Source organism: Brachionichthys hirsutus, unplaced genomic scaffold (assembly GCF_040956055.1).
Source record: "Brachionichthys hirsutus isolate HB-005 unplaced genomic scaffold, CSIRO-AGI_Bhir_v1 contig_391, whole genome shotgun sequence".
Classification (NCBI taxonomy): Eukaryota; Metazoa; Chordata; class Actinopteri; order Lophiiformes; family Brachionichthyidae; genus Brachionichthys; species Brachionichthys hirsutus.
In genome coordinates, this window is record NW_027180432.1 from 80001 (window position 1) to 92147 (window position 12147).

General features: G+C 42.5%; 1 protein-coding gene across 1 annotated transcript in view; it reads right to left on the reverse strand.

Annotated features, from left to right (window-relative positions):
• LOC137914894 (polypeptide N-acetylgalactosaminyltransferase 14-like) overlaps positions 1-12147 on the reverse strand; it is a 37128-nt gene that overhangs the window by 20515 nt on the left and 4466 nt on the right. The window contains exons 2-5 of the mRNA XM_068758383.1: positions 9574-9695; positions 7740-7827; positions 5416-5500; positions 2773-2876 (exon numbers count right to left, since the gene is read on the reverse strand). Coding sequence (XP_068614484.1) covers positions 2773-2876; positions 5416-5500; positions 7740-7827; positions 9574-9695 — 399 coding nt within the window. The remainder of the gene's footprint in view (positions 1-2772; positions 2877-5415; positions 5501-7739; positions 7828-9573; positions 9696-12147) is intronic.

Consider the following 12147-nt stretch of genomic DNA (forward strand, 5'->3'; position numbering starts at 1 on the left):
TGGATCAGGATCAGCACTGGACAGCTCCATAGGTAGCCGGCTACATATGGAGCTGTCCAGTGCTGATCCTGAAAGTGACGTCTTTTCCATTGACTCTGGGAATGTTCTTTATCTTTCCCACTTCGGTTGTTTTTTTGGTTTCTGCATGTCCATGACAAGACAAGGTGGTGGCTTTTTGGTTTTGCTTTGATTTTGTATCGATTATCTTTGTTCCTGCGTGATGATTGAATTTGAATGGAACTTTTCCACATTATTAGATGTGTTAATTTATTCCCATCACAAACTTTGGTTCATACTTATGATTGTTCTCATTTACAGTCTGGCTTTATCTCTAACAATGTTTAAGCTACAACCTTTTAAAAAAGTGATATCAAAACTGAATATTTTATTGTAATTATTGTGGCATCTAAAGAGTTAAATTAAAAACAGTTATCTAACAGCATGTTAAGGTAGTTAAATTTATTTTACATTAAATTACATTACATTTTGTTACTTTTTTTTTTACTGTGTTACGGTTTACATTTGGCCTTTGGAGAAAATGAGTTTGACACCCCTACCCTATCGTTTCTACAACTCTGTTTGTCTCCCTTCTTCTTGAAAATGGGCACCAGAACGCTTCTCCTCCGTTCCTCTGGCATCTTCTTCCACTTTAGGATTGTATTAAACAATCTTGTTAAATACTCTACAGCTACCTCTCCTAGACACTTCCATACCTCCACAGGTATGTCTCTGGTCCAGCTGCCTTCCCATTCTTTATCATCTTCATCGCCTTTCTAACTTCACTCGTGCTAATCTTCATCACTTCCTGGTCCACAACAGGTTACTCTACTCCCCTTTGTTCTCTCTCATTTTCCTCATTCATTACTTCCTCTGTCTCCCTGATCACCTGAGCTGTTGTATTCCAGTCTTCTGGGAGCCTCTCTTGTCCACCCAGAGTCTGTCTCACCTCTTCCCTGGAAGCCACACAACACTCTTCATTCTTCAGCCTCCACCACTTTGTCCTCTGCTCTGCCTTCGTCCTCTTCCTCTTCCTCACCACCAGCCTATGCTGGCTGGCTACACTCTCTCCTACCACGACCTCACAGTCACCGACCTCCTCTAAACTGCTCCGTCTACACTTGATGTCGTCCACCTGGTGCTCCTCCCTCCACTCTTGTAGGTCACCGTATGTTCTAGTCTCTTCTGGAAATAAGTGTTAACTACTGCCATCTCCATCCTTTTGGTAAAGTCCACCTCCATCTGTCCTTCTAGGTTCCTTCCTGAAAACCAAACTTGTTCATCACTTCTTCATCTCCTCTATTTCCTTCACCAACACGCCCATTGAGGTCTGCTCCAATCAGGACTCTCTCACTGCTAGGATGCTCTGAACCACTTCATCCAAGTCACTCCAGAACTTCTCCTTCTCCTCTAACTCACCTCCTACCTGTGGAGCGTAAGAACTTCTCCTCACACTCCTACGTCCTTCAACCTGACTCTCTGGACAGTTCTCTGCCAGAATATCCTCTCTGTTTCCTCAGAATTTTCAGGTTCTCCCGTTCTATGTGTCGTCCCGTATTCCCTAGTTCTATCTTTAATACCTGAGGAAACAGATCCAGTTGAATTTGGCGTAAATTTTGACAACGAGATAATTTTGTTTTCGGACACTTTCAATAATATCTCTCTGATTACCTACCCTGAGGAGGTTCTGTTTTTGCTGCCTTTACCAAGACACGGTGGAATCAGTAGTGGACAAAACAGATTTGTTGTATCTTCAAAAGCTCTGGATCTCGATCCAGAAGAATCCGCGCCATTACTCAAAGTGTGCTTTTTGTGAATAACTTCCAAACTAAAAATGATATCAATGTGAACCCAATTGCTAAAGTTTTGTTTTCATGATTAAGGTATCTAAAAATAAGGATAAAATAAATGTAGGTCCATTATTTTTTGGTGTAAATCACAAGAGACTTATGATTTACACTTAGGTGCTCGGTGGAGGTCTGTGCTCTCCGAGTGCTTTTCTAGTTTTATGCGCTTTTCGCATTCTCAACATCAAAGAGCCATCAGTTTAAATTGATTGTATTCAACTCGGATCGATGCCTGGAATTTGTTTAAAGCGTAGATTAAAAAAAGAACCTTGATAAAATATGAACAAGCCACCAGTGTTGTAATCGGCTGAATGTTATGTTTATGATTCATCACTACTTGCTAGTTGAGGTGCTCAGATGTACCCGTGACATTACAGTGGCAGCCCTTCATCAGACACGAGGAAGCACTGAGCTCATCACGGCTTTGTGTACCAGCGTTGTGATTATAATCACATACAAGAGATGCACTGAAAAAGATATATGAATAAATAATTACCACATATTTTATACTAAAGTAGCAATCCCTTTAATATTAATTGTAAATAAATTAGTACCATACAGATTAATATTTGTTTGTGTCAGCTCGAAAATATTCAACCAATTCCTCTGAAGTATTTGAGGTGAATAAAGTGCACACAATTTCTGGCTTATCAGATCATAATTTAACCAGCAGAGATCCTCAAAACCATTTCTGCTGAGTCTGACATGTGGTGAGTTTTAAATTCTTGCATGTCTCAGACTGAGAGAAGCAAATAGCAGTATAAACTCCTGCCATCCATATAAGCCTTTTGATTCTGCCTCAGAAATACATCTTATTTAATCATATTTCATTTACAAATTGAGACTTTGTTCTTATACTGAAATAAACGGAAAGAAGAAAGAGATGGGATAGTTTTTAATTTGTCTATCAGACTGTTCATCTACTCACCGAAGTTCTCCCCACCCCAGATGTCCATGGCAGTGTCGTATTTACCAAGATGATTGAACCAGGGCCGGTCAATCACAAAAAGCCCGCCTGCAATGATGGGAGTCCTGTGAGAAAAAGAGGAGCAACACAGACAGAAGGGTCCGGAAGATTGTGAGTACATTTTGGTTGAATAATGGAGCATTTGGAGGCATTTTATTCTACACTAAATTTCGCCCCAAATATTTTCTGACTATCATTTAATCACAAAATCTCAATCATAGTAGGCCATTAAGTGAAAAACAACATGGAGTTAGGGAGTGGGACTTATCGCCATGCTTATTTTATTAGACCTCAGTGCAGCCTTTGATAAAGTAGAGTAGATAATCAGATTTTATTACAGAGGCTGGAACAATCAGTTGGCATTAGAGGATCTGCATTGAACTGGTTTAGATCATATTTATCTGGAGCATATTTGATTTGATAAATTTCAGTTCGTACGTGTTCATGATACATGTTCTTGGTACACAGAAGTTAAATATGGAGTTCCACAGGGTTCAGTGCTTAAACCTATTCTGTTCACGCTGTATATGCTTCCCTTAGGTAACATTATTAAGAAACATAGCATAAATTTCCACTGCTATGCAGACGACACACAATTATACCTGTCAGTTCAGCCAGACAAAGTCGATCAGTTGGTTAGACTTCAGACGTGCCTTAAGGACATTAACTCCCGGATGACCGAGAACTTCCTGTTATTAAATCTAAATAAAACTGAGGTTCTGGTTCTTGGGCCAAAGCATCTCAGAAATGTTTGTTCTAGTGTTGTAGTTGAACTAGATGGCGTCTCAGTGTCCACCAGCACCACTGGCAAGAATCTGGGGGTGATCTTTGATCAGGACCTGTCCTTTCAGTCCCAGATAAAGCACGTTTCAAGGACTGTGTTCTTTCAGCTTCGGAATATTTCAAAGGTCAGGCACCTACTAACCCGAAAAGATGCAGAAAAAATAGTCCATGCTTTTGTGACTTCCAGACTGAATTACTGCAATTCATTACTGTCTGTTTTCCCCAACAGCTCTATTATACATGTTCAGCTGATCTAGAATGCAGCAGCTCGTGTTCTGACAGGAACCAAACTGAGAGAAGACATTTCCCGTGTCCTGATGTCTCATGCATGAGCACAAGGACAGACACTAACGGCTGGGGCCGTAACACCCCCTTTTCCCAAAAACAAACAACTACACCACGTAGATGTTTATGTGACTAGCACTCACTCACTCACTCACTCACTCAGCATGACTAACCTCATTGGTCACCTAGCCACGCAAGGCTTAGACAGACCCTCGTCCATGGCGGTTTCTACGGTCAATTGATTAATAATAATAAATAATAATACACTGTATTTAACGAATCTAGATGATTCTCAATAACACACACACACACACACATACGTATTTAATCCACTAAAAAAAGCCACGTATAAAGGAGCTGCAGTCTCCAGGGAACATTGCCAAAGTTTTTGATTTCTAACTATATATTTTCTGTGCGTGTTTTTGCTGCATTAACTCCTTAGTGTGTTTGTTCATGTATCCAAAGCAAACAAAAGAGAGACGCTGTCCTGCAGCATCTGTTTGAGACAGAAATGAGGGACGCTGTCCTGCAGCATCTGAGACAGAAATGAGGGACGCTGTCCTGCAGCATCTGTTTGAGACAAACATGAGGGACGCTGTCCTGCAGCATCTGTTTGAGACAGAAATGAGGGACGCTGTCCAGGTGCACAAACTCTCCATTCTAGTTTGACAATGAGAAGTCTTGATCAGGGTTCAACGTCCATGTTTGTTTTTATATTTACTAAACGTTCTAATGTTCTAAAAGTTCCTGATTACATGGTTAATAGCTGAACGGGAGGAACAAAGCATAATAGAAATCAGCTAGATGTTTCACGTTTTAAAGTGAAGTAACAGTAGCTAATCCTAGTGAAGAAAAACACACAAAATTGTGGCGCAGATGCAAGACACATTTCTAGAAATTAGGACTAAAGAGTAGGCAGAGTCCATAATTAGGAACCACTGAATTCTGGAGTTCAGCTGCGTTAAGGTTTTTTATTTTAAATTATTTAATGTAGGAGTAACCCTGCTGACTGTCGCCGCACAAGCAATGATCAACACCAACAACAATTACTAAAACTCACGTGTTTGACTTAAAAAAACCCGGATGACAGGGGATGGGGAGCCCGGAGGGGTTTCCTTTGCGGAAGTTAATCCTGTAATGAAGCCAAGCCTGCAGGCTGGTTCAGACAGACATTTCAAGCTGGCTGCATTCACCCCATACCCAACGAGAGACCCCACCCTCCTCAGACACCATCAACACACCCTCACAAGAGGGGCAAAGGTTTCCATCTCCCCCCAGCCCCACCGCGACCCCAGCATTCATATGTAGATGACATGTAAGGCTTCATGAGGATGTCACTCCCTATTGCCTCTATGCATACATATCTGTAGGGAGTAACTGAGGGCGGAGCCTCGACACCAGACCCAAACTCTTGTGTGATCTGCTACTGGGATAGTAAACATGTCAAACTCGTCCTCTGACTGAATTACATGCGCTCCATTAGATTCAGACGCTTGGCATTACATTATTGGTTGTGTGTGTGTGTGTGTGCGTTACTTGATTGGCTGGGTTGGGTCTGTCCGACGAGCTCTCTGCTCAGGTGATAGTTGCTCCCATTTAAAATGGAGACTCCAGTCAAAGCCTGAGAGACAAAATGCATATACATGAAAACAGTCCTGTTTATAAATCCTGCACTCTACCAATGAATAAAACGATACGTGTCAGTCAGAGGAGGGCAGTAGCGAAGTATCACATTTATTATATTTATGTACAACTTGAAAAGCACTCGGGGAGCGTAGACCTTGCCAATCACCTAGATCTCCGTATATTTTGATTTACACAAAAAAATAATGTCCCTACATTTATTTTATCCTTATTTTTAGATACCTTAACCATGAAAACAAACCTTTTAGCAATTGGATTCACGTTGCTATCATTATTTGTTTGGAAGTTATACAAAAAAGCACACTTTCAGTAATGGTGGATTCTTGTGGATCGAGATCCGTAGCTTTTGAAGATACTACTAATTCCACAGTGTCTTAGTAAAGACCAGCAGAAACAGAACCGTTTTTATTGAGGTGATCAGAGAGATATTATTGAAAGTGTCCAAAAACACAATCGTTTTGTTGTGAAAATTTACGCCGAATTCACCTGGACCTGTTTCCTCATGTAATAAAGATAGAACTAGGGAACACGGGACGACACGTAGAACGGGAGAACCTGAAAATACTGATGAAACAGGCAGGATGTTCTGGCAGAGAACTTTCCAGGGAGGCAGGAGCTGATCAGGTGAGATGTGTAACGGGTGCGACTCATTCAGTTCAACGATGCCTCCGCAGCTGTGCAGGGCAGAAATGAACCTGCAGCAACAGTCTCCATAGCAACGAAGGATGCCCAGATCCTATCACGTGCTTGCAGACGATCAGGACTCGGATATATATGGGGGGCGGCTGAGGCACAGTTGGTAGAGTGGGCCGTCTCGTGATCCGTAAATTAGTGGTTCGAATCCCAGCTCTGACTGTCCATGTGTTGAAGTGTCCTTGGGCAAGACTCTGAACCCCAAACTGCTCCCAGTGGGTCTGGCAGCACCTTGCATGGCAGCAGTCGCCCGCTGGAGGGTGAATGGGTGTGTGAATGGGTGAATGGGTGAATGTGAGGCCTCATGTAAAGCGCCTTGAGCACCTCAAAGGTGGAAAATGTGCTATATAAGTGCAGAACATTTACCATTCGCCTAATGGATAGTTATTTTTCATCAGATCTGGAGTTACACTGTGGTACAGAGTGAGCTCTCTGTACACATACTCACTACTCCCATGTGAGTATGTGTGTCTGTGCATTAACATTTGCATGCATGTGCGTGCGTCTCTAGGTGAACTAAAGTCCATCTTCTAACCATCATCTTTCTGTTTTAAGAGAAAGCTTCATCGATAACGAAAGTATCATTTTTGAACCCAACTCTATTCCCTCTGTGTGTGTGTGTGTGTGTGTGTGTGTGTGTTAGGGACAACAATTTAGAGTCATGGCTGCTACCAATATTGACAGGCAGATTGCAGCGCCCAAGCGAAGGCAGAGCACACAAGTAAATGGAAAGAGAGAAGGACCACGAAGCTCTGAGAAGAGACGCGAGGGATGATTCAGATGACTGTTGAACACAGTTGAGGGTTGTTCCAATCCATTATCAGGCCGTTTAGTTTCAGCTCCTCAGTAACTGCAGAATCTTGTGTAATTAAAGGGAAAGGCTTTCCTCGGGTTTTCCGCTCTACCACTTTGCGTTCCAGTTTAACAGCTATCATTTATTTCCTCGTTATCACTTTTTAGTTTGGTGGAGAATTACCTTTAAATGAAGTGAGGTCCAAAGACCAAATACCAAGGAGCATAAACTGACATATGGCCAAGGAAGAGAGACTGCAAAACGAAACATATTTTCCATCTAGCTCAGTTTAGCTTGATTTAAATGACAGTTTAACAGTTTTCCCTGAATAGATTTCAAAACATCAGCGGCAGCCTGGGAGGAAACTTTAAGATTTGGATGTGCCCAAGGCATCAAAGTCTGTAAGTCTGTTTATATGCAAAATACAAAGTAACAGAATTACTTTATATACAGTATATTCCTGAATCTAGTATTAAACAAAGATGAGGCAATATGAATTAATACTCAGAGTCGCCGAGAGATCCACATTTAGTTATTAAGTGCCTTGAAGGTCACTGAAAGAATAACCTCTGTGTTCTTAGGTTCACGGCAGAGATATCAGTTCATGAACTCATCGTGATGGATTCCTCCATAAACAAAGCAGCCAAGGGGTTCAGTCCATGATCAAGAGGAACCTAAAGTTGCGGCAGGGACATTTTCATTCCTTACACTGATAGGAATATGTTCGTACCTCCACGCAGATCAGCTGAGGCTGCCACGTAAGCAAAAGTATCCATATTGATGATGTCGATGACTGGGCTGACCACACGGGTGGGGTCCTGGACACAAAAACACATTCATGCTGGTTTAGGGATATAAAGCAAACAGAAAATAGTCTATGTATACTGATTTACAAAAGTGACTCAGAGAATGGGTGAAAGCAAAGGCGACCCAGACCCTCATTGTTTTCACTTGTGCAGATCATCAAATTCCTTTGCAATTAATTATTTCAGTCCAATTTGAGTGCACGAGTGTGTATACATGAAACAGATGTATTCCATGGTCATTATTCTGCACCACATTGGATGGAAATTCACTCATTTGGAACCAATTATGCACACGGCTTAGTTTAGGATGCTGCTCTAACTTGTCATTTGTTCCTTATATGTCCCTTAATTGTGTCTTGCGTGTCTGTTATATGTTGTGGAAAATGTGTGTATATGCTGTAAAACAAATTGCCCTCCAAGGGACAAATTCAATAAAAGTGAAGTGCAGTGAAGTGAAGGAAGGGGAGACTGACCTCTAGCCATACACCTTCACAACACTGACTAATAAGAACAAACAAGCTTCATAGTCGGGAGTCAAACAATTCAGTTTTCGCCCAAAATAATTTAGTTTAAAATGCCTCGGAAATCAAACAAATGTTCGGAGTTCGAACACACGAGTGGAGTTGAGGCGAACCGAAGACACGCCAACGACGGGGGAGGCTACCCTAGTAGCTTCACATTGAACTATGCTTGAACATATTTTTCACTTTGTGCGTGCGTTTTCCGCCAGCAGCATTTCTAACCCACGGATGCTGCTGGAAAGTGGATTACTTTATCCACCATCCTCTTCTGTCCTCTGAAGCTGGTAGCTGGAGTAAAGATCGTCGATCAGTGCTCCTCTCTCTACTGCAGAACAATTGATGCGGCGACCGTTGCGAGGACCCGCAGAGCGCAGACACGTTCCCCCGGCTTGACGTCAAGCCGAGAGCGATTTCTTCCAGACGTGTTTCAGGTGGTGATTACAGTCCTATGCAAACTACGAAGGTTTCACTTGTTTATTTAGCTGATTTGGGGGTTTAAGGACCCAAACTCACCATAATAGTGTAGAAACATGGGGAAAGTGAGTTTTTCATAATATGGGACCTTTAACATTTTTCTGGAACCTCAGCCAGTCCAAGCATTACATGTTATTCTGTATTCATGTTTTCTATATGTATGAGTATATATTTTGTTGAACTAAACTCATGCCCCTCTCTCTTTATTCTGGGGTCCACCAGCAATCAAAAGATCAGGTGAGAGGGAGAAGAGGGATGAGAGAAGGACATAAGAGGACTTGAAGGAAAGGATATATGGTGACACAAAATTACATTACGAGGTGAGCGATGTCAAAGAAGATTTCAGAGTAAAAAGATGAGAGAAAAGCTTGCGTAAAAAAGGAGTGAGGTGAAGGATCTAGATAAGGTTGGATGATATAAATCATCAAAAACCAGACAGCAGGAGAGAAACGACTGAGAAGACAGATGAAGGCTGTGAAGGGAAAGAGAAGAATTAAAAAGGGTGAGGTGAAGGGCAAAATAAGGATGTATTAAAAGAGAATGTGACAGAGAGAGAGGGAGGATAGGCGAGGAAATGGGGGAGGCACCGACAAGCTGTAGAAGGAGACATGAAGAGGAGCAACAAAGAGGAGAGCAGAAAGGAGACGGAGCAGCCCTTTCTTTACGACACGCAGTCAGACACCAATTTATTTACAGTTGTGCAATTTCACCTCAGCTCACACACACACACACACACACACACACACCGTGGGTGGGTGTCTACCTGTTTAATTCTCTGCAGCAGGGGGGGCAGCCAGTCCTTGTTGACCTCACAGTGGCTGTCCAGGAAGGTGAAGACCCCGGCCCTCGCAGCGTCTGCCCCCCACACTCTGGACCGAATCAGACCTGGTGTACAAACACATACAGTATATATATGTATATACATACACAGTGGAACCTTGGTTCTCAAATGACTCGGTAGTCGCACAACTCTGTTTCTGACCCAAGAAGCGGAGTATAAAATGCCTCGGAAGTTTAACACATTTTCGTAGTTCGAACCCACAAATGGAGCCGAGACGAACCAAAGACACGCAAACGAAGGCGGAGTCTACCTTCACTTTGAGTCGACTTGCCATAGTAGAAAGACTGCAAATAGTTTGCTTTGCGTGCGTGTTTTTTTTCTTTTTCATTTATTAATTTGTGCTCAAAGCCATGGATCCAAAGAAAGGCAGCAGTAATACAACAAAAAACACAAGTGGAAAGTCGTGAGAACAACTGTTCTATTAAAGAAGTAAATAATCACCAAATATGAAAATGGTATCCATGTCTGGTAACTTGCTGTGCAAGTACGGTATGGATAAATCAATGCTTTTGGACTTTTCTTGAGAAAACCAATACAGAGTAAGAGAAGGGGAAAAACCCAGGAGGAGAGTTCCACAGTCATTTTATGGAGAGGGACTCCCTTTCGAAGGTATAACACTTCCCCCTCCCCCCCTATCTTTCATTATGCTTTTGTTTTTCATACTATTTACACTTCTAACTGTTATCTGTTGTTTAGATACATGTACCGTATTTTTTGGATTATACGTCGCTCCGGATTGTAGGTCGCACAAGCCAAAAAATGCATAATTAAGAAGAAAAAAACATATATAGGTCGCACTGAAGGATAAGTCGCATTTTTGGGGAAAATTTATTTGCTAAAATCCAACACCAAACAACATATAGCACAAAGAACATGCTAACAAGTTTACCAAAATATCAGGTTTTACTCGGAATCACGAAATCCAAGGAAATCTTCATCCTCGGTGTCACTTTTGAACAACTCCGCCAACTCGGCAGGTAGACAAGACGCCGCTTCCTCTTCTACGTCGCTTACATCAGACTCGTCGTCAGTTGCAGTTCCAATTATTCCAGCCTTTCTGAATCCCGACAGGACGGTTTCGGTTGTCACTGAAGCCCATGCTTTGTCGATCCATTCAATGACTTCCAGGAAAGTTGCATGGCGCATTCTCCCGGTTGCCGTGAAGCTGTGCTCTCCACCCGTCATCCACTGCTCCCACAGGTTACGCAAAATTGACTTAAAGCTCCTATTCACGGAGATATCAAGTGGCTGGAGTATTTTGGTTAAGCCTCCAGGGATGATGGCAGGTATGGAGTTGAAAACTTTTAATTTATTTTTTAACTGTGGTGTGATGTGCGCTCTCATGCTATCCATCACAAGCAGAGCTTTGCGTGCTCTAAAGAAGCCATCCGGTCGCTTATTGTAGCACTTTGTAAGCCACAAGTTCATCATTTCTCGATCAATCCACCCTTTCTCGTTCACGGCGACTTCAACTGAGGAGGATTGGATTTTTGGCATGGTTTTTCGTTTGAAAATGACCATCGGTGGCAGTTTTGATCCGTCTCCACAACATGCCAGCACCACTGTGAAGTGTGATCTCTCATGACCAGTTGTAACGATATTCACACTTTTTTGCCCTTTCTCTGCAACACTTCGGCCCATGGGGATGTCAAAAGTGAGGGGGACCTCGTCCATGTTGATAATATGATCCGGTGTCACGTTGTGATCACTTACATGCTTTTCAATGAACGCGCGGAAACTGTCAACCTTGGCTTGGAAGTCCGCTGGCAGTTTTTGGGACAGTGTCGTCCTTGCTCTGATAGAGAGGCGTTTGCGCTGCATGAAGCGGTAACACCAAGAAGGTCCTCCCGCAAAGCCGTTTATATTCACCTCCCTGGCAACCACCTGGGCGCGGAGACGCAACTGCACCGTTGACAAACCTCTCCCAGCAGCACGTTGTTCAAGCACCCATGCGTGAACTCGTTCCTCCAACTGCGGCCACCTAGCATGTCGCCCGCGATTAGCTTTCTTTGTTTTCTTCATTTCAGTTAGCGTAACCTCCGCTTTTCGCCAGTCCCTTACAAGTTTTTCGCTCACTCCAAACTTTCTTTCTGCTGCTCGGTTACCGTGTTCGGCTCCATATTTCACTATCTGAAGCTTGTAAGCAGCAGAATACGACCTTCTTTTCGCCAACATTTTGATTCAGCCCCTCTAATTGGTGTTTATAGATAACAGATGTGACAGATAACGCCGACCCTCCAGAAACAGCGACAGATTCTCACAGAGTTCCCTGTAACACCTTTTATAGAAATGTTTAGGCTACTGTCTCTGCGCTCACAAATTTTGTAAAAAAAAAATATATATAAGTCGCTCCGATTTATAAGTCGCAACCCCGACCAAACTATGAAAAAAACAGCGACTTATAAGCCGGAAAATACGGTAGTTACATATTAATATAACTGTATATGGGCATTTATCTGGTGAGTATGAATGGATTAATCTAGTTTCCATTATTTC